This window comes from Clarias gariepinus, chromosome 22 (genome assembly GCF_024256425.1).
Source record: "Clarias gariepinus isolate MV-2021 ecotype Netherlands chromosome 22, CGAR_prim_01v2, whole genome shotgun sequence".
Classification (NCBI taxonomy): Eukaryota; Metazoa; Chordata; class Actinopteri; order Siluriformes; family Clariidae; genus Clarias; species Clarias gariepinus.
In genome coordinates this window covers 6,511,844-6,536,135 of record NC_071121.1, presented here as the reverse complement: position 1 = coordinate 6,536,135, position 24,292 = coordinate 6,511,844, and the positions used below count along the sequence as shown (strand labels likewise).

At 37.5% G+C, this 24,292-nt stretch overlaps 1 protein-coding gene across 2 annotated transcripts in view; it reads right to left on the bottom strand.

Annotated features, from left to right (window-relative positions):
- The window catches only part of znf385a (zinc finger protein 385A), a 96,557-nt gene extending 75,913 nt beyond the window's left edge, over positions 1–20,644 (bottom strand). Inside the window, exon 1 of one of the 2 annotated variants that reach the window (XM_053482486.1) lies at positions 20,437–20,644. In XM_053482486.1, coding sequence (XP_053338461.1) covers positions 20,437–20,449 — 13 coding nt within the window. In that variant the 5' untranslated portion in view covers positions 20,450–20,644. Of the gene's footprint in view, positions 1–3,200; positions 3,722–20,436 lie in introns of those variants that run through there. The other variant, XM_053482487.1, reaches the window with a different exon arrangement.
- Between the last annotated feature and the right edge of the window lie 3,648 nt (positions 20,645–24,292).

The following is a 24,292-nucleotide window of genomic DNA, read 5'->3' as shown; positions in this document are numbered from 1 at the left end:
CACACTGCAGTGAATTCAAGTCGCTTTATCAAACTTGACACAGTCATCCCAATCAGGCAGGCCAGCTATCTCATCCAGCTCGTTTTTCAGAGACAGTAAAAAAAAAAAAAAAAACACAGAAAAATGAGCTCGATAGCGAAATGGAGACGAGAGAAGGGAATAACGAGTGGGTTTATTCAAGGTCATTTAAAATGCATGCCGATGAGGAAGACAAACACGCATGCTCTCTCTCTCTCGGTCTCATGTATGTGCATATTAGTAATCAATGGCATGGAAAGAGAAAGTATTTAAGAAATCCATCCATTGCAATATCCCCAGCGCACCGTTATGCATTGTGTGTGTGTGGTTAGGAGAAGCGTGGGTCATTTGTATTTAGTGGAGTGTGAAAAGGCACCGCGGAGAAGATCTGGCTGCGTCTGCATCCTAAAGGTCATCGCAATGACAAGAGCCTCTGAGGGAATAGCAGCGTGCCAAAGCGTCAAGCTAACAGCAGAACATAAATCACCAAGGCACGAACACCATGGGTACAAACTCAGATAAGGAGCGTGTCGCTTTCCTGTGATAAAACCTTTCAGTATTAGAATCAAATTATTGCATCAATCAGAAAATCCCATGTGATTTACCTAACTGATGAGCGTTATATTCTGTCCATATGCGTGCTGTATACTGTATGTGTGTGTTTATTGTGTTAAACACAAATTATACAGTTATCACCTAGACTGGAGTAAAAATAAGTGTGAGATGCGGCGAGAAGCAAAGCTGAGTGATTAGCTTGTAGGAGGACAGCTGTTATTAGAGGGTTAATGATGCTATTAACACTTCTCTCTAGTCACTAATGCCTCGTCTGCGTCTGCCGGTGTGTGGAACGGATCTCATTTAACTCGTCTGAAAGTTAACTGCGGCTGAAGTCAGGTTCATAAGTGTGTGATAACACACACTTATGTGCCACAGTACACTATTATAAACCTGAACGAGGGAATCCAAATAAGTAGCTACCTGTTTTAACAAAGCCAGCGCTGGACCTTGACACAACACGTTAAGCATAACAGAAATCCTGCTAGAGCAGGGATGCATCCAGGCCAAAAACAACATAAACATGGCCCTAGAAGCTGCCATTACTGTGCTAACACCTGGCCCAAACAGCTCGTAAAACAGACTTCAATAAAAGTGCGTCTTTATGATAACCCCCGTCTCAAACACACCACGTCACAGACCCTCTAATCGTTATTCTGAAAATTCATGCCCTGCGGAAAGTATCAGCGTCGCCGCTGAATTAGCCCAGGCATGCGTGAAGTAAAACTCTCCACACCGCTGTAGACACACAACAATAGAAGAAAGTCAGAACAGAACAACACACCCATCCAGCACAGACTCGCATCGCAGGCCAAAACAAACCACGAACACACCCACAACTGTGTCAATAAATACATTTTAAAGAAGAGAATCAGAAAGAATCTGTGTGTGATGTAATTTCATTTAAAGAAGCTAAGGAATCTTATGGCAGTATTGCTTTCGGATGAATAATTTTACAGCATGACTGTATACGTAATGCTGTATAAAATATACATGAAGAGGAATCCACTTTAACTGAAGTGCACCTTGGTAATAAATGTAGCGGTAGTCAAAGCTGCAGTGTAGTAAAAAGTTGACAAGGGTTTAAAAAATGTTTAACCCTTTAACATCCTCACTTCCAAAAAAAAAGCAGTTAAATTTTGTATTTATTTATTTCAATAACAGCGCCAGTGTAGGCATCTGCCAAATGGTAGAGATGTCACTTCATGGTAAGAGTACATCCATATACAGTACAAATATATACATAGACTCAGCCAAATAAAGGTATGCACACTTCAGTTTAATAATAAATGTATCGATATATGTTAAATATATATACAATAATATTACGAATATTATATTAATATAACATACTATTTTTCTTTTTCTGAATTGTGTATACTTATTTTTGGCCTCTCTCTCTTTCTCTCTCTCTCTCTCTCTCTTTATATATATATATATATAAATACATATACAGTCAGGTTAAACTGGTTAGGGGGTGCTAAACTAATATATATATTAGTTTAGCTTATGTTTATTTTAGTTTAGCATCCCTCAACCGAGTGGAAGAGATGGCTCAGTCAGGTTAAGTTCAACATATTTTCCAATATGATATAATGACAAAAAAAAACGAAAGAAAAGAAAAAGTTAAGCACAACATTACGGTTTATTTTTCAAAGTGCTTCGCTAGCATTTCTATACAAGCAGCTGACGAATTAAAGGTAACACCTCCACAAAGTAATGTGATTAAGGTGGTCAGCCTCCAGAACAGCTTTAAGTGTCTGAAACTGTTCTGAATGATGAACACTGTTCTTTCAAAAGATATCCACTCGATATTGTCTAACCTCCTGCTTGATAGATGTTCATTTGGGTTTAGATCTGGTCACTGTAAAGGCCAAAGAATATGATTTGCATAATGATTATGCATGCTTTATGTTTTATGTAAGAGTGTGAGTTAGTAAGGTACCGCTCACATTGACGCAGCGATCTGGAGGTCTTAACACATCTCCGTTTGCGAAGAAACTTCTAGCAAAATATCTCATTCATCCACTCAGCACCAGGCTTTGATTAATGATGTTCTTCATACCAGCATGTCAATAACATATACCTAAGAATAAACAATACCTAAGAAACGGCCAGGCATTTTGTGAACACAGAGTGTATAACACAGAGTGTATATTTGGTTGATGTAGATTATTATAGAGAAACTCCAAAGGATTATGAACAACACAATAAATAAATGTCATTTTTAATTTAAACAAACCATTAAATATGATATGGCATGAGGCAGAATTCGTGGTTACTCCTGAATTCAACCACTAATGATGGTAATTTCTTTGCCGTTTTAAAGCATAGCCGACCAACACAACCTTCAAATTTTAGTGCACGCACTATGACCTTTACTGCCAGAACACATTTCACCCTAAAGAAAACATCCCAGGGGGCTATGCACCCTGCCACTCTTATCACATACTCTAGAGTTATTCAATCAGACAGTGAAAGAGTGTGCGTGTGTGTGTGTGTGTGTGTGTGTGCGTATACATGTGTGTATGTGTTTCTCTGTCTGACTCATCGTTTCATGTGTATAAACCGTGAAAAGATCTGAAGCATGCGATAAACCTGAAATAAATTCCCAAAAGGAAACTTACCCAAAATCATCCTGACAAACTTAGCCGGCTTCTTCACTGCAGAGCTCTGTGACACTACTCTGGAGGTTTTCCGAAAGTCTTCCTCTTTTCCTGTCCTCTCCCCCCCAAAAAAAGAGGCAGATCAAGCAGCAAACACTATCTGAGTGTTGAGAGCATAGCTGCAGTCCATCGTGTGTGTCTTGTCTTGTGCCTGCTCTGTCCAGGTGAACAGTGGAGAAGAAGAGAAGGAGCTGGATGAGGAGGAGGAGGAGGAGGAGAAGAGGTGGTAGTATTTTTTGGGGGGAGGTGGGGGTTGTTACAGGTCCTCTTCTCCTCTCAGGTGAGACGGAGGGCAATTAGTTAGATGTCGGGGAGGGGCATTTGTGAAGGTGGTGAAGACACAGCAGAGCTCCAGTCAGTGAGTGAGTTACATCCAGGGAAGTCGAATCAGGACGGATAATGTGTCCCTACAGACGTCTGATTAGCTGTTTCCCTTCAGCAGCGCCATTCATCAGAGAGTGTGAACAAAATGCCTTAGTAACACTGTCAAGCTGGTGCCTGCTCTGCTCTGCTCGGCTCTGCTCAGATCTCCCCCACTCTCTCTATCTCTCTCGCTCTCTCTTTCTCCCTCCTTCTTGTTTTGGGGTTGGGTATAACCTAAAGGCACCTTACATGCCTGCGCGCCGATTGGTGGCCTTGGCAGCCAATCGGAAACACAGCAGCCGCTTGTCATTCCGCAGAATGGGAAGCATGCAGGAGACCCAGAACGCCATCGTCCCCCTCTCCTTGTTTCTCCCTCCGTCTCATCCTCCGTCTCTCTCTTTCACCAGCTCATCATCGGACTGGTCATGGCAATCAGGGCAACTCACATACCCCGCCTCCATGCCTCTCTCATTCACCCGGCAGCCTGCTCCGTCTCGTCCCTGACTCCATGTGACACTGGACTTGTAAAGGGGATTACCTTCCATCCCTTATCCATATCTCGTTCCCTAGTTTTAGCTATTCATCTCTGTGTGCAGGATTACAGTTCCTGCTCTTAATTCTTTCAGCCCGTAGATTAAATTTTGGGACAGGGGAAGGGGGAGAAAAGGAAAGATGGGGGGGGGGGTGCTAAACGTTAAGGGGGAAAAAAAGAGACGGAATAGGAGGTGACAGGGCAGAAGAGCTGAAAGAGATTAAACCAAATTCAAACTGACAGAGGAATGAGGAGACGTGGAATGATGGGAGAAAAGACTTCAGGGAATGATACAAAAAGATGAAAAGAAACAAACAGCAAGAAAAGACAAGAAGACAAATGTAAGCGAGATGCACAGTAATTAGCTGTAATAGCTCAATATAATGGTATAAAAATGTTTCCTGGATTGAATGGCACTCATAAAGCTCTGTAAATAGACCATCTATGATATGTATCGGCACTTAAAGAGGACTAATACTCACTCGAAGATAGGCGTGCATATATAAAAGGAAAACGTGCCTGGAAAATAGAGAAAATAATGTCTTTTATTTAGTATCGCTTCTGTTTATTCACACGTTCTCCTTTTCCTTGTCTCCGGCTTGAGCAGTGAGTCAGTGAGTAGTGAAGGGAATACTAAAGAGGCCAGCTGACACTCATAATAGCCCAGTACACAGCACATAGGGGTGAGAGACATAGAGAGAGAGAGAGAGAGAGAGAGAGAGAGACAAAAGGCACAGCCATTTTGTGTGCATTACTGTAGATCTACTAACATAACATAATAGCACGTCTATCCAAGTAAACACACATGCACAAAACACGCGTACACATATGCACACCCACGTATGAGTACATGCTGTCATCTGATGCCAGACATTGCTCATACTGTACACCTTCACCTGAGCAAACAGCATTGTTTCGAGAGCAGATGTCAGCTCCAGAGAATGAGAACTATGATAACGCTCTCTCCGAGATCTTAAACGAGTATGAACTCATGGTCACGGAATTTATTAACTGCTCTCTATCAAGGTTTTGACAAAAGGATGTCATAGCCAGCTAGGATTGCCCTTTTCACCTCCTGCAATCACACGCAGATCCACATCTGCCTCAGTCAAGGCTGCATAGTATATAATAGTGAGCTTTACAGTAAGTTGTATATCAGTTACTAACGAAAGATGGTTTAGAAATACTGCTGCATTTTACATCGCAATCTTTAATCACAGACACCGGCAATCAAGACATTTTTACGTTTTCAGATAGGGTCAGCAAATGGTGAAGTGCAGTCTGTATGTGGACCCAAGTATTTCAGTAGCTTAAGTCGTGCATTGAAAAAGTACTATTCAATGTGGGGGGAGGGGGGGAGCTATACTGTAGTTTCCAAAAGTCATTGCAGTTTCTGTAGCAGTTCTGCAGTTGTGGCTAAACATCGGTATTGGTGCTTTAAAAGTGTCTCACCAAGGTGAAAAAGTGAATTTATTGATAGGATCATATAACACCACATTTATAATTCTTAAAAGGTAGAGACAATTTCTCCTGATCCATACTCAATTTTTTCATAAATATGCATACACATTTATTTTTTATCAGATAAAAAGAAACACATTTGTTATATACTGTACTTAATTGTTAATTTCATGTCCTTTTATGTAGTGTTAATTTTTAAATTCAAATCTTTCAATGATCTTAATTGTCATTCAAAAACTTGGCCTATTTAGATTTTAAATAAAAAAAACATAAACCTAAAAAAAAAACATGTATAATTCTAAAATGCAAAATTATTAAGAAATTGCAATATGCATTTGACATGGTTACGGACACTACAGATTTTCTGCTGTTTAAGCAATTTAAGCAACAAAGAAACTTACAAAAAATTTTGCATTAATAATTTAGTAATACTTCTAAAGAATTATGAATAATTTGCCTTTTAAATTATTATTATTTGAAGCCGGACAGTATAACGCTGAAAATAGCCATTTTGGGGCACATATAAAATTATCCCCTCAAAACGACTGAAATTAGCAACTTGAAATTTTTAGAGGAGCAACATTGGTTGCTTTCATGTTGCCCAAACTTTAGTAGCTTTTTTGTAATACAAATTCTCTGTATCATATGTATAACATAAAAATATAAAATCAGCACCAGTACTGTGTTTTGGCTTAGTACTAATAATTCAGTTCATCAAGAGTTCCAAAAAAAGAGTTCTTACACACTTTTGTGGATTTTTCCTTTTTTCTTTACCTTCTCAAGTAAAGTAATTACTTGTTTTGCTAAAAACTGCCAAAAAAGAACAGAGAACTTTCAAAATTCATTCTCTTTTTGCTCTCAAAACAGCCTTAAAATTTCATGGTACGGATTCCACAAGATGCTAGAAACGAATCCTTTGAGATTCCGGTCCATAAGACTGCATCGTGCTGATTTTCTGGGTGCATCTTCGTGCTGCAAATCTCCTGTTCCACCACATCCCAAAGGTGTTCCAGTGAATTCAGGTTCAAGGCCACTAAAGAACACTGAACTCATTGTCTTGAGTTTGAGATGACTTTTGCTTCGTGGCATGGTGCATTATCATGCAGAAAGTAGACATTTGAAGATTCTGGCAATGAAGGGATGCTCATGGTCAGAAATAACTCTCCAACAGGCTGTGGCATCTAAGCACTGATTGATTGATTGGTATTCTGGTAACAGGCCCAAAGTGTGCCACGAAAACAATTCCCACGCTATTACATCACCTCCATCAGCATGGACTGTTGCCTCAAGGCAGGTTGGGTCTCAGAATTCATGCGATTGGTGCTGATCCTACTATCCATGTGGCTCAGCAGACATCAAGACTCGTTAGACTAGGCTACACTTTTCCAGTCTTCAGCTGTCCAATTGTGGTTAACATGTGTCTCAATTTCTGTTTTTGGCTAACAGGAGTGAAACCAATGGTGTTGTGTGGCATATCTTTTCTGTCAAACCAGCCTGTCTATTCTCCATTGACTTCCCTGATCAACAAGGTGTTTTTATCTCCACAACTGCTGCTCACTGGATGTGTTTTTTTATTCACTTTAATGAACTCTCAAAATGAATGAGAGTTGTAGAGAATGTTATGTGTAAAAATCTGCATGAATGATTGTGTTTTGTGTATAGGTGTTCCTAATAAAGTGCTCTGTAAATGATGTTCCTGTCTTATCTGCTCAGAGTTATTTGCTCTAGTAAAAGTGGTATAGGGGGCAGTGATGCTAAACACAGTTATATGAGGGGCATTCAAGTTAAACGGAACTTGTGATGAAATTTGTCATAAACGAAGACACAAAACTGTTCCACATTTACAGAAGACATCAAGCATAGTCAGTGACTATACTTTTAGCTGCAGTTAAACATGTGTATCATGTATAAACACCACTGGCCCATTACAGGAACTCGGTTGGGAGTTATTACCACATCCTAGTATAGTCCTGACCTGGATCCAAGTTTTATTCACTCATTTGGGTCATTAAAGGAGTTCCTGGGAGACCAGCGTTTCTGATGTAAAGCAAGTTGTCCGTCATGGCTGCGCCATATTAAGAAAACTTTCTACATGATGGTATGTAGTAAATAAATTTATATTGAATACTAATTCCTTAGATATGATGAATAAACTGTTGTAGTGATAATTTGGTAATAAGTTTATTAATTTCACACAGATGGGGCTCATGCAGCAACATTCTCTTACATTTCTATCATATTTTATTTTAATTTTGTGTTAAGAAAAACAAATAAGAGAAGTCAATGCCAGATGCATCAAATGTTCTTAACCATCTCAATCTGCTCTTATACAGGTAAGATAAATGATGAATCTTGCTTCAACTTTCATTGGACATACATAGGATTAGCATGTAATTAGCAAAGGTAATACCCCCTAAGGGCAGGTGCATGTTGTGTCATGTGCAGGTTGTGCACTAGAATTAAAGAGATTCCACTAAAGGAGGGTACCAAGAAGAAGAATTACAGCAGTAATAAAATTGAAGCACTTTGAATTAAACAGAGTTAAACCAAGTTAACATGTGATCTTACAGAGCATGAGCACTGACGCTCTGAATGCCATGTGAACAGAGGAATAACACAGTTAAAGAAATAAGAAAGTGGTTTGATCGCATATTGATTGAGGGCAAACCCTCTGTCACCTGTGTTAAAGTTTTATAAAAATTTTAAAAGTTGAACTGAATAATGGTTTTCATAATGATGTGCTCATGTCAGTCTGAAATGGCCGAGCATCCGTTCATCCATCTGATCAAATCTGTGTGATCTCTAAAAACATCAAAGGCCAAAGAATTTAAGAGCAATCCATAAGCCATTCAGAAGCAGAACACAAACATGTATCCATTGATTAAGCCATAATTGGGATAAATCGACCAATAGTCTCTGTTTAACCCACAAATTAAATGATCCAATCATTATAACTCCTCTAAAAACTATTCCAAGGTAAATTTGATTATATGACTTTTAACGTTTCTCAATTTTAAAAATGCTTTGTCACATCAGAAAAACAATTTACAGACTTTGAAAATGGGAGGTTTTTTTTTCTTATCTTGGTACGAGTTCTTTCAACCACTCGTAAAATTTTCTCCTGCCTAAGAGAAGAGCAAAAATAAGAAAACGATGGTAAATCCCAGAAATGAATGGGTACGAATAAAATAAGTAAATATTGTGGATACGATCAAAGATAGGTGAAAATCTGTTCGGATATTGCTTCTTGAATGAAACCCATGATTTCTCAAATCAAATAGTAAAATAAAAATTTTTTAAATTAATATAAATTAATATACATAATAAAAAAAGCATATAGATACTGTCCACACTACCACTTAAAAGTTCGGGATCACTTTTGGGATCGTTTAGAAATTTTATTGTTTTCCAAGGAAACACACTTGACATTAGTCTGAACAGAAAATTTAAAAGAAGAAATAACATGCCGACATTGTGTCATTAAAAATAATGATTTTAATGGAAATGATGAATGTGTTCTTCAAACTCTGCCTTCATTAAAAAAAAACACCTTTTTCAGCAATTACAGCCTGGCAGACATTCTAGCTGTCAATTTTTCAAGATAATCTGATGAGATTTCACCCCATGCTTCCTGGAGTATCTCCCACAAGATGGCTTGTCTCGATGGAGTCTTTCTTCGTACCATATGGTCAAGCTGCTCCCACAACAGCTCAATAGGGTTCAGATCCGAAACTATTTTTTAATTGCAGAAAATATGATAAAGAAATTTGCAAGTGGTCCAAACTTTTGAGCGTTAGTGTAAATAGGTATAAAACATGTAAAATAACTTTACCTAAAAAAAAAACACGGGAGTTGTATTTAATTAAATGCCACATCAAAAAGTGAGTCAATATCAGGTGTTGATTTTTTTTTTTAAAGAACCATAACTGTGCTTACAGTTTTGTTAATAAGTTTAAAGAAAAAGTATTTTTTATAGCTAATTATTATTTTGTCTCACACACTACTAATGCACTGGGTAGAGGTTAAAATATAAATTGCTTAATTATCATGATCAAGAGGTTCCAAAATCTATTATATTATGAAATTCTTTCACGCTCTTAACTACTGTAGCTACTGTATAATCAGGATACAAACTGAAGCCCTCTGATTAAATCAGAAAGTATAGTTGTAAATCGTTTTTCGATAGTTTTGCTACGTTGCTTGAAGCAGGTGATCTTTGAACAATGGGCCATTTTCCACCCCCACAGAAAGACACAGAAGCGCTATCAGATGCCTTTGACTTTACCTAACCTCACTGTTTGCTCTTTTTAGGTGCAGGAAGGCAGGTGTGCTGAAAGACAATTGTGTCATCAATGTGTGTGCGTTGGGGAGAGTTAAGGAGTGGGAGGTGGTATGTGTCAGCAGCAGTGGTGATCGTGTTTCCTCATTAGTTGTGTTGGTATCAATAATTCAGTGCCGGGCCTTGTTGAGCTCAATGGGCCGATTGCTAATGTGCTGTCTACCCGCTGGGACTTTAGACCCAGCAGGACTTTAATGGATGTCATGATGAGAGGGTGAAATCCAAGAACAGGGATCTTCTGTCACCCCTGGCGCACTGCGTTTATGTGTTGAGATGCCAGATATGGCCGTCGATCGACAGGTGTGAGGATGGGTGGGTTAATCAGAGAGGGCGGAGGAGAGGACGATGAAGAGGAGGAAGTCTCTTCCATGCTTGAGTAAGCCAATATTTTGACCACTGTGGATTCGACAACAGAAATTCATTGCATTTTACTGTTACCAAACCTCTGTGTCAAATATTGGTAAATTTCTTAGAGAAACTGGACACCTAAAGAGTGGAAAACATTGTCTGGTCTTTTCTTCAAAAGTCCCATTTCCCCACTGTAACTTCAGATCCCTGAGATGTGGAACCTGATGTAGCCCTAACATATTATCCTCTTATGACCTGAATGTCCTCATATAAAGAAATTTCACGATTGCATTGGCTATGTACCCTTGGTCTTCATCATATGATGAAGGTTAGGTATAATTCTTTGGTCAAACCTATTTCTGTTTGAAGACATTGACTAATGTCATAGTTATCAGGTGCTAATAAAGGGAATCAATGAGGAAAAAATGCAATGTAAAGACCCAGTAGAGTCTGGTTTTCAAGATGTTCACGGTTCAAGGTTGTATGCCTTCTGAAATGCTTTTCCACTTGTCATGGTTGTAAAACACTATTCATTCGAGTTAATGCCTAGCCAAAAAAAAGTTGCCATTTCAGAAGGGATGCATCAAGTAGAGAAAACAACTATGGAGCTTTTAAATTAGTAGAACTGGGTTGGGAACCCTTCAACATATTAAAAAAGGAAAAAAAAATAAAAAAATGGATAAGGATAGTACTAAACTGTCAACTTTGGAAGAAATGTGTTCGGTAAAAAATCATGAATGGACGTCACGTAAAAACACTTGGTGATGTTGCATGGTAAAAAAAATATATAAAACCATAGCTATTTGATGAGAACTCACAGGATTGGGACTCAACATCTGTGAAGCCATAAGAAAACTACTTGTTTGTGAAACTAAACAGAAAAAAAAAGGTAATTGAGGATTTGTTAGGAAGCAAAAAGACTGGACTTTGGAGTAATAAAAAAGGGTCATATGGTTTGATGATTTCAGATTAAACCTACTCCAGTGCGATGGATGTATAAAAGAAATAAGGGAAGTGGATGAAGCAATGCACCCATCACTCATAGTGCCCAGTGTACAAGTCTCTGGAAGCAGTGTTGTGATCTGGAGTTGCTTCAGTTGGTCAGGTCTAGGCTCAACAACGTTATGTGGCAATAAAATGTCAGCAAGTCAGCTGACGACCTGAATGTACTGAATGACCAGGTTATCAGTGGATACAGGCATATTCCACCATTCACTGTTAAAATTTCAGGATATCATCTGTTACTGAAATACTCAAACCAGTCTGTCTGGCATCAACAAGCGTTAATTAAACACTTTTAGAATGTAGCTCAACTAGACCTATATGATCAATAATTCTTAATACTGGGTGATAATTAAACACTGGGATTTTGCTTTGAATCACTGCATAGTCAAATGGATTTCATTTTGTCCCCATTCTGAAGGGTTGATGGTGTTGATTTTTTTATAGCTGAATCTCAGGATGTGTCCCTGCCTGGATTTATGCACCACACTGTCACCATGTGTTTTTCTGATTGCATGAAACTAAGCACCTGAAATTACATAATGGATTTTAGTGACTCTGGTGCATTAAGTCTGGATTTCTGCATTGATTTTAATTGTCTGAATAATCATTGGCTTTTTCTCTTCTTTTTTTTTTATCCGTTATCCAAAATCTGTGTAGGCTGGTTCAGTGATAGCTACAGAAGCACAGCTGGCCTGGAGCCCTTCCCAGGGAAGTCAGGGCATGGGACACCCTGAATGAGATGCCAATTCATCGTAGGGCAAAGACTCACACACACACTTACACACCCAGTCATGCATTTCAAACCATTTGGAAATGCCTATCAGCCTTCAACCCATGGACTGTGCTGGGGGGGTGTATCAAGAGTACCCAAAGGAAAGAAACCTCGAAGGGAACGTGTAACACAGGCCAGAGGCAGGCGCTTCCCAACATCCAGAATATTATTACTGTTTCTATTCACAAATACAGTATCAGAGTATGTGATCAGTGTGAAATTAAGGGCTAGAAGTTAGAAGAGCAAGTCTCCTATGTGCATGTAGTCAGAGCAGGCTGTGGCAAACAACAGTAACTTAAGGGGAGCAAAAATGTGAAGACAGAAAACAGAATCAGGTGCTACATTTGTGATCCCTGGCACCCATGGAAAGGAGAGAGAGTACATTATATGTCCACTAAAAGCCTTGTGCAAGGCTGAAGCTGCACTGCGACACAAGAGAAAGGACCTTCACTTATGTCCCTGAGTGCTCATCATTATCTGCAACTAGACTGATATAATGTGTTCTGATGTGATGCTGTAATAATGGTGTAAAAGCACACTGCTGCCCTCTGCAGGTACGCTCAAGGTAACCACACACACACACACACAAAGCACAACAACAAATGGGTTTTCTTTATTTTTGCCATTTCTTCAATGTGAATATTTTAGTTATATGGAAATAAAACTTATTTTAGATTTTTTAATGTAGGTGTAATGACAGTTTGCCACACTCTTGACCAGTTCCTACCCAGCTTAATGAAGTCTCTAAGCACTGGTGGGTTGATTTTATGCACATGGGTTGAAACATATGCTCATTCACTACATATTAATATTTTTGTCTTGCTGTCAATGAAAATACTGTGATGTGCAAAAGTCTTAAGCCCCCACCCAATTTCTTCATTCCAAATTCAATTAGAATGATGTATATAAATTAAAGAAATGAGAACAATTGTTTTACTGCAACTAAAGATGCAATTTAAAAAAAAAACAGTTGTTTATGTAAGAACCTTAGCAGAAACCTCATTTCCCCTCTCATCTATTCCAACCCCTTTAACATCATCCGTTTACTCATCACCAGCCTGATCATCACATCTGCACCTGCTTCGTACTGGTTTATGCGTTGTGTAAAAAATGTGCATAGATCATGATGATCAGATTGTCCCTAATGAGAAAGCTGAGGGCAATGGTGACGGTGGCAAGGAAAAACTCCCTGAGATGGCGATATGAAGAAACCTCGAGAGAAACCAGACTTAACAGGGAATCCATCCTCATTTGGGTGATATCAGATAGCAGGAATTGTTTTGCAGACATACTGTGTGTTAGGCAGCTGGAAGTTCAATATAACAGAAGATGTCTAAGTTAACATGGAGTCCAGTTCAGCTCCAGGATGAGTCAGACAGGTGCAGAGGGCAGAGGGGGTCTGGATCACTGGGAGCTCAGGAGCAGCATATGTAGCTCCCAGCCATCACGGTTCATAGGTCACTGTGTGGCTTAACAAACAAAAATAACTTTCTTCTAAAACTGTTCAGGTACAGGGACTGAACTGAAAATGAAAGGCAAAAATGTCCTTCAGGAAACCTGGAGAACTAATTCTCAAGGCTACATTAAAAATGCAAGAGAAGTATAAAGTCGAGGGGGTTTTACATTGTACTGTATATCTTTATCTTTTATAGCTGTTTTGTCCATTTGTCTTTTTAACTGTCTATAATTGACTGTAGACTTAGAGGAACAATTTACAAAAATAAATAAATAAATAATAAGTTGAAAAAAATTGTCTCAGTATGACTTTGTTCTATCCATATATATTGTATGACTTTCTATCTATATATTGTTTGTCATAACAATTTTAATAAATTCTCAGACATGATTTCTATCCATATGCATAATGCTATTGTTATGGCCTCTTAAGAAAGCCAACATCAGCATTTAAATAAAAAGGCAACACTTTGCATTTAGCTTGCCTTAAACAACATTGATTATTAATGCATTATTTACATGTGTAAAATGTAATGTTGGCTAATGTGTATACAGGACATATTTACAGCAGTGTACTACAATATATTTACAGGTAATGTGATCCAGTACATTTGCTTATTTTGGTTGATCCAAATTGATCTGGTTAGCTTTGTTAAACTTTCAACAGTACAATAGACTTGTACTGTATAATGTATAAAGAAGTGTTCCTCTCTACTGTGTCCACAAGAAGAAACATTATGTGGTGTGAGACAGCAAATGACAGACCTTATGCTGAAAAATGCCACTTTGCCCACACAGTCTTAACACATCCTGGCTATTTAGGGATTTGCGCTTCTGGTAAAGGGCACCAATTACCATGAGAATTATGGTTTATTTATATATATGTTTTTATATGTCATAGACAGCTCCCTCCATTACCGTCCACCATTCTCTAATGCGATGCAAGTGGAGAGCCACAGAATTAGGCTTGGAGGAGCTCCAGGCTAGAAATCAACTCCAACTACCTACTGACATGGCCACGCGAGCACCCACCTGTCTGGACATAAACCAGACATGGAGACAGCATAATAACTGGCATGAATGACAAAAGGGTGTGTAAAAGCAGATTAGTGGTGAAGGTTCTATTCTAGATCAGGACATTATTCTTAATAAGCACTGTTATTTTTTATTTGAGCAATGTCGTTCTCAGGTGCCAAGTTAAGTGGATAATCTTGCAAAGGGTTCTGTAAGGATACTGTGGATGGTCAAAGGTTCCTAACCTTTTAATGGTTTGATAGAAAAACTCACTAGTGTATGCTTAAGTCTATAAGCCAGTGATGTTGTTTTTTTTTTCCGGATATGTCCACTTTATTAGGTACCCTAAACTTCCATGCAGTTATCTAATCAGCCAATCCTTGTTTGAAGACTTATACGTCTTTGGTATGAGAGTACCAAAAACCATACCATGTTTGTAGGAAAAAAAGATTACACTTTTACGTCATGCTGATGTTTGCCGTGAAAATTACCTGAAGCTCTTGAACTGTACAGGTATCTGCACAATGTACAGGTGTTCCTATTAAAGTGACCAGTAAGTGTGTGTTTATCTATTTAAAAAGTCAACTATTTAAAAAGTAATAAGCCTAAAATAAAATGTCTACAAATAGACCGAATAAGTTTGTTGCCATATCTTAGTGTTCTATCACTGTGTCGTAAATGAGAGATAAAATATTTAGGAGCAAGCCGTTAAGGGAAAAGTAATAATGAGGACAGTGCTTAAAATAAAGTGGAATTTCTTGAACCATCCTGATTTTGAATTAAGCAAATGCTTACTAATTAATAAATAATGTTATATTTTTATGTTAAAAGTTAATGTTGTGGACCACATTTAAAATATTCTTTAAAGTTTTGCATATTCTGTAGTTCCCATTATCATATAAGCGATAAAGTGTTCTTTTCTTACCCGACACTCTCTCTCTGTTTATTTCCTCTCCCCTCAATGTTTTCAAAATGCAACATTCTTTATCTGAAACCTATTTATTTCTACTGTATACTTTGAATTTGTGCTGGATCTGCACTAAAATAATCATCAATCTAATAATCATATATCATCATTTTTAATTTAGGGATATTAAACATGTCTAGTTAAAAAGCACTGTTGCCTTGCACCTCCGGGCTCCTCCTGGAGGGTTCGATTCCTGTCTCATTTCTGAATTGCCCACAATGAGTGGGTGGGCGCGTGCCCTGCAGTGGATTGGCACCCTCTCCAGAGTGTACCCTGCTTAGTGCCTAGGCTCCTGGTTTCCTGCAACCTTGTACAGGATAAGCAGTATGAAGATAGAGTGAGGGTGTGAGAGTGAGGGAATCTAAATTGGTTGCAGGGTGTTTAATGGTTAGCACTGTTACATCACAGATTCAGAGTTGGGGGTTTGCATCTCTCCTTCAGTCTGTGTTGGGACTTTGCATGTTCCTCCTGTACTAGGTAAGTTTCTTAGAGCTACACCTACAGTCCATGTGGGACATGCATTATAGGCTAAATAGAATTTACGAATTGCTCATGGTGTATGATACGGTATGGTGTGTGTACGTGCACATCTGTACCTTGATGGGTTGGTACCATATTAGGAAATACTCTAAGTCCCCTGGATGGGCTCCATGCCCCCTGCTGCCACACAGTGTAGGTAGAACAGCTAATAGATTGGTGGCTCTTATTGTTTATAAAAATGAATCAATTCAATTAATTTTAAGCTATAGGCAAACATATGATATATGATCTAACTCAATTGGCACCTGCGAAATAAGTATCCATAATCACCTACTTTTATACAAGATACCCCAAGATTAATAATGTTTACAAAAACCACAAAACTGGTGCCACATCACTGGGATTAAAACTGTGAAACCTTACGCTTAACCAAACATTCAGGCAGCTATAGCAGGTTTTGAAGAGCTGGTGCTTCCGCAGCACTGAGACAAACTGGAACGTGCCATGGAAGAAAGCCAGAGGATTTGGGGCAGCTCTAGGAGGCTTCCCTGCCTGGTCTGCCTCTGTGTGTATAGCGGGATTTAAACAGGAGTATGGAAGATTAAACACGGGCACTGGTTTAGACTGTCATCCGGAAACTGGATACATTATTTTATTTCTAGGGATTGAGGCCAGTTTAAATCCACTGACATGTCTTTCATCACCATGTCCATCATTATTATTACCTCTCCGTTTCTCTCTCTCTCTCTCTCTCTCTCTCACTCACTCGCTCTGACATTCTTTTGGAAGAGTTATTAGCACAGGACTGAGCTTTTTAGCTACGGAAATTTAACTACCAAATGTTAAACTACCATTTTATTTCGTATTGTATAATGTGTTAGGAATACATTCATGTGAAATGTCACATATGACAAGCATGTGCTAGACAAGACAGTCAACAAATGCCATGGAAAGGAATCTCAAACTGTAAAACCCTATTTCTAAGTCACATGTGAACTATTTTGGCTGCTGTTTTCACTTGCAACAGAAGTACATGGTCACTATCATGTATAGTGTTCTATCTAACAGGACAATTTTTTTTTAAAGCATCACGTTAAAGTGTCCTGAAGTTGAATTAAGAAAGAATCTGATTAAACTACGATGACCAAGAATCATCAACTGCACACCGCCACTGCAGACCTAGAGAAGTACTAATTAAGTATAAATCCAATAAAGCACTCGACATCGCCTGTAGCAGAAGTGAACATCATATTTAAAAAATGTCTGTAGTGGGTAATGTATTTACAGTATGCAAATTATGTAGCTTAAGGCAGCTCATTAAGAAATGAATGAGACATGTTCCCTTTACTTTCTTATCCTATCCTGTGAAGAACAAAACCCTGAACATGTTTTTTTTTTTCACAATTTGTTTGCATTTTTAGTGGAGGGGTTGGTTTCTGCACAAGATACAATTTTTTCCCACTTATTGGTTAATTTGGGCACATGAAATACAATTTGTTCTTACATATGTGTTTACTTGTGCACAAGAGATTTGGTTAACGTGTATGAAATATTAATACAAGTAAGTGCACAAGATACAATTCAGTCATTCATTTGAGATTTACAAATGCTTCTATATTTTGGTCGTGCACACAAGATACACACTCGCTCAATCGCAGGGCACACACAAATACAAACACTCATATGTTCATTCATACACTACAAGCAATTTGTGAACGCTAATTCACCTAATCTGCAAGTCTTTGGACTTGTTGTTGTTGTTTATTTATTTATTTATTTATTATTATTGTTAATTCACATGAACTTATATATGTATAAATTCAATCCTACATTTTGGTTTACTTTTGCACACGAGATACAATTTGATTGCAATTTTGGGTTAATTTGTGTAATTTTTTCCCACGTTTTTCTGGTTAATTTGTGCACGCAATACACTAATCGTTCATAAATTTTTGGTCAAATTCTGCATACGTAATACAATTTTTTCTTTCATGTTATTCAATTTGTGCACAAAATACAATTTGTTCCTACATTTTAGATAGTTAAGTTTTGCACAGTGGATACAATACGTTCAGATATTTGGTTAGTTGTACAATTTGTTCCCATTTTTTTGCTTAATTTGCGTGTCCAAGATAAAAATTTCTTCCTACATTTGGTAAGAACTTTTAAAGATGAGTAGACTGAGACGTTTTGTTTATTCTTTTCTCCACTAGTCCAAGTCTTTAGTCAAATTGACCTGTCTTGTTAATAGCTATGAACTAATCACCAGTTTTTAAGCGATAAGGTAACTGGTCTTGTTATCTAGCCAAACCTTTATCAACAAGGAACTTTATGTAACCGGATCAAATTTTTAACAGAATGTCTCATCTATACGCAGCTCATGCATGTGATGTACATTTCACAAGTGCCTTCTAGTTCTCGTCTTTATCTCTCACCCATGAAGTGACTAGTCTGGATTCTTTCAGTCAAAAGGCCCTGTGTATGTTTAGTGTGCTCCTGCATGCATCACTGGTCGATCAGCAGTACCCTGTGTTCTGGCATAGATATGGTGAATTTAGAGTCTGCACACTAAAAGGTCAGAGGAGCGGCCCAGCTTTAGCCACATCCATCGGGAGAATGTAAATGTGTGAAACTAGAAAGTTTCCAATGAAGAAAATGTGCAAAGGTATATGTTTTTAGGGAAGATGACAAAAAATGCAGTGTTGGATTTAAACAAGGGTTACTGGGTAAACTGGTCGGTTACATGTATTGAATGTAAGTATATCTTTTGAATTTATAGGGCAACCCATCATATTATAACTAAGATATTTTATACTTATTTTGATACGTATATCAAAAATAAGTATAAAATGTCTGTTACTCTGCAATAAATCCTGGCCAAGAAATAAAAAATAAATAAATAACTAGTAAATCAATCCATAAACAGATTTGTGATAAATAAATAAAAAAACTTTGGTTAATCAAAAGATTTACTCATAAATTAGTTTTATGGAACAAATAATACAAATGTATAATAAGCATTGTAAGCATTTCACTGCATATTATATTGTATCTGGATGTGTATGTAAGAAATAAAAATGTTATATTTTTATATAAAATGAATTTTATAATAATTTTAAACATTAATTCTTAATTGCCTAGATAACATAGAGATATGCCAGATTTTTATTATTTTCCTTTTTTTTTTTTTTTTTTGAGAAATTTGCTATTGTCTTCATTTTGCCCTTGAAAAGCACAGAGTCAGTATGTCTGGCACATGAGGATCAGTTTGCATGGTGGTGCATGATCACACTAAAATTAGAATATTGATCAGAAACGGATATATATGCACATTTCCTCTGCAAGAAATGGGAAAACTGAATGAGGTTTTATATTATCATAATGTGAAAGTCACATGAAATTTAGTTCCACAGCCCTGGTAAGTGTCTCTGCTAGCTAGGTCTGTCTGTGGGAAAATGTTGATGTTGACTGTCACTCTCTCACACACAGACACTAATTTCACACCTTTGGCCAAAGACAGAGGAACTCCTCATGCCTCAAAGACTATTAATTTCTATGAGCTAGATTGCATTATGGAGACACACACACACACACACACACACATACCATACGACTGCATCCATGACTAACAACAGATAGAAATGCATATAATTAATTAATTATTGATTTTAATTATTTATTCATTGTTTTTTTAATTATTATTATTATTTTACTTTGAGAAAAAAAATCTGTCTTAAATGCAAAAATAATAAACATTTCATGCATTTTTAAAGACATTAAAAATATTTCCTAGTATTAATAAAGTCCATTAAAATCAAACAATATATTTAAGAGCCAAACCAGCATGAACTAGGATAATTTATATTTATGAGTCAATTCATGTCCAGTATTAAACAGCTATAAATGTCTCTGCTCATCAGTTTAATAACCTTTAATGACCTCTTGGTCAGTGTGAACTCAGTGTGCCATTACCCAGCCAAACAGTTATGCATTAGGTTAAGGTGACCACAGATCTAAGGGTATTAAGAAAAAAAATTGTTACTCCCTGATGGTAATCCAGGTCAGAGATGGATTTGTTCAGACCACAGGACAGCAAGTGCTGTAAACTCATAATATCTATCATGTTACCTACTATCTGTTTATGTCTTGCATGATGTATAGCTTGCGTCATCACATCAACACTTCTAAAAATAATTCAGTTTTAGCATGTGTTTGAGGAACATACTGTAAATGAGCCAAGTGCAGGACTGTTAGGAATAATGAATCACTAAACAATTGTGTTTCAACAGTAAATGTAATTTAAATCACACTTCTAAATCATATTTCATGGCTTCAAATTTTTATTTGCAACACTAAAAAATTTATTTGCTATGCCAAAATAGATGTTTTTTTCTTTGGTAGTAAAAAAAAAAAAAAAATTATCCACGCCTACCTTTATCGGGAATAAATGGATGTCCTTACCTGAGCCCCACATTAAACTTCTCTCTTCCTCTGCTTCTTCCTTTCCTCTTTATCACATCCGCAGCAAATTTGGTGTTAAAGTCCAAAGTCCTTTCTGTCATGAACAAAGCTGATTGCCAAAGATATCTTACAGCAGCCTGATCAAGAGCTATAACAGAAGCATAGGATGATTCTTAGGAGTTACCTCCAAGGGAAAGCCTGGCTCAGTCTTGTACACAGCAGGTTATGTTTGCAGAGGCACAGGCCATGCGGTGAAAAGAAGAAAAAAAAGAAAAAGAAGCAAGCAAACACATCGACCCCTCGCGTCCCTCCCTTTGGCCCTCCTCTTGATCTCACCACACTGAGAATACAGAACAAGTGCAAGAGATTCCTGAAGCTAATCACAGCAGAACCTTAATAAGTGAGGACAACTGTGCCTGTAGGGAAGAGGAGGGGCGAGAGATAGATAGGGAGCAAGTGATAGGGTGAGAGAGCAAGGCGACGTGCGAGAGTCAAGTGTCAATGATATAAGAGATATACACAGAGACATACAGCACATGGAGGCCAAGAAACATAATTTGAGCAGAGGAGACATAACCCCTGCAGTGTCTACACAGGTTTTAATCTTTCTTCTCAAATCATATCGTCTCTTGATTACACTCTCAGCGTCCTAAAAGAGCAAATATAATGACCTACGAACACGTATTAATGTTATAATACTCTCACTAAACATATTGGTACAGTATACATTTATAAAGAGCCATTAAAGTTTCTAGCTACAGTAGATAACTGTTTTTATCAATTGTTAGCAAAGATGAATCAGAAGTTACAATGCAAAACACATTTAGCCCTAGTTTACATAGTGCATAATGTTAGACCATAGACACAATTTTTTCTACTACCCATTACACTCATTTACACTTCTAACATAGCTGATTCGCAAACCTGCATGTTTTTTGGATCGTAGGAGGAAACTGGAGAACCCAGAGGAAACCCAAACATGAACATCGAGAGATCTTTTGAAATGCCACACTGACAGTAACCTGAGCTCAGGATCAAACACAGGACTCAGAGCTGTGAGATGGCAACACACTTTGCCAATTTCTCATGCCTAAATTTAGGGTACTATATTTATAAATGTTTTGTAATATTATGTCTGCACGATCGGATAAAAAAAACAACAATAAAAACATGTTGTAATTGCGATTTAAACTGTGATGTGCAGCTATTATATGTTCCACATTGTACTCAACATCTAAGATAACTGCAGGCTAATGAGCACAAATGATCTCTTGTAGAGAATGTTTATCTATATATATATATATATATACACACACACACACACACACAGTATGGTCAAAGTATTTAATCACACTGTGATTTTGCAAGTTCTTTTACTTAAAAATCATGGAGGGGTCCATATTTTTCAGCATAGGTGCATTTCCACTGTGAGAGACAGAATCTTAAAAAAAATCGGAAAATTACACTGTATGATTTTTTAACAATTTATTTGTGAATTACTGTGTCAAATAAGTATTTAATCACTTGCTTATCAGCCAGATTTCTGACCCTCAAAGACCTGTCATTTTGCTGAGAGAGAGAGACTCTACATAAATTCCAGAATATAGAATATGCATATATTACCAGTAATAAGTTGCAGCCTTTTGTGATTAAATAACTGCACAGGCCCATATTCAGCCAAAACACAATGTTGGTGCTGATTTATTTATTGATTGATTGATTTTAGTGTTATGCCAAGGAAGCTACTTTTGAAGTTTATGCAACATGGAAATGACCGATCTTGCTTCCCTATTACCTGAAAGTTGTTAACTTCAGCCGTTTTGGAAAGATGATTTTATATGTGCCCCAAAATGGCCATTTTTCGGTGTTATACTGTCTTGCTTTAAACAATAATAATTTAAAATGCAAATTGTTCATATTTCTTTATAAGTACTGATATTAAAATTGGTATAAGCTTCTACAAGAATATAATCTGTAAAAATTGTTGCCTAAATTAAAGCAATCCAGTTCTCGGTAAACGCTTAAAAAGCAGAAATTCTGTAGTGTCTGTAACCATGTCAAATTTATGTTGGAATATCCTAACAGTTTAGCATTTTAGAATAATACACTTTTTCAGGTTTGTCTTTTCATGTAAAATCTAAATCGGCCAAGTTTTATCTTTCTGACATTAAGATCGTTTAAAGATTTGAATTCAAAAAAGTGACGAACACTACATAAAAGGCATGAAATTGGATTTAGCAAATGTGTTTCTTTTTTCATCTGATAAAAATATACGTGTATGCATATTTACAAAAAACAAAAAAGCATGGATCAGGAGATAAGAAGCATTAAGTATTATGAAAAACAAACCCTGAGTTTGCTACTATCTATTAACAAACAGAAATCGGCAAAGTTTCCACCTGCTGTTGCAAGCCACCAGGAATAAGCATGACATCTACAGTAGCACAGCCGATGCTCAAATACACACACTCAACATCTAAGACACATCAACAAGGATTAGAAGGGGTCCAAAATGAACGTGCCAAATGTCATGCCTAATATGACACACTAGACAGAATACCAAGTGACGTAAACTCCCCTCAGCTACCCTCGGCAAGCGCTTATGGGGGTCAGCGGGCGTTAAAAAAGAAACAGCCACGGCATCAAGATTCCGTAAATGTTTTCAATGAAATATTTCTATACAAGCTTAAGTTGAGGAAGCTTTCGACCCACACATTTACATGGTGTTCCCCAGACACTATGCATGACTTTCCTGGAGAAGGGCATACGGCTGTATTTTGGACGAGTCAGCACATTTCAGCAGGCGGGTGCAGATGGAGATAGAGTTACAAGAACACAGTGGTAGTCCTGGGCCTTCTCTATGTCTGCCTGACAAAAACAGTTTCTGAAAGTTAACAGCATAAACCTGCCAGCCACTCCCGGAGACAACACGCTATTCTGATTGTGACAGGATTTTTTTAATTGCCTGCACAAAAGCGTTAATGGTAAGTGAAGTTTACAAGAGTTACAGCTCCACATTGAACAATAAACTAAACAACAAAGTGCACTACTGCTTCACTGTGCAAAAGCAAACCATAAACACCCAATTTCAGCCGTCATCAATAATATCATGTTAAAAATGATCATAATCATTTATAATGTCATGACCAACAAAGTCATATGCTGTACCCTGTTGGAATTGACTGTCACTGCAGTTGACCAACTAGAGTAGGTGACACTACTGACTTTGAGAGCTGTGATAACAGATGCATGTCGTATTTTTAATGCGTTAACTAGGAAGTGTTCAGTGTGTGTCTAATAAAAGAAAACAGCAGTCAGAAAAAACAGCCCAGCGTTTATTTTGTCTCTGTTGGTAGCACCGTAAGATCCTGAAAGTGTGCCAGGTCGTAATCTCAAATTCTAGTCGTAAACATGAAATTTATGAGTAGCACGCGTACAGCGGAAACAGAATCTCCTCTTTTGTGTAGTACTCGATTTCTCCAGCAGTGGGAGACATTTGGCTTGTAATGTTCTGATAGTTTTCTAGAAATAAATTCAGTTCCATTTAGTTCAATTGTTACAATTCAATTTTGATTTTTGTTGTTGTTGTTGTTTGTTGGTTTGTTTTGCGTCATTACCATTAAGACGGAAACAACATAAAACATGACTGCTGAAAACTCTTAATGTATAATTTAATTGAGCAGGTAGTTGTTGCCTAGAACATTGATTTGTCATTTAATAGGGGTCTAAGATTGTGTGTTGTATTTACTTATGCCCAAATAATTCATATTGGAGAAGTAAATTAGACCAAGTGAAGATGAGTTCAGCAAGGTCTAATGAGCTAAGATCTTACAAAGTTTGGTTCAATGTTCCAACA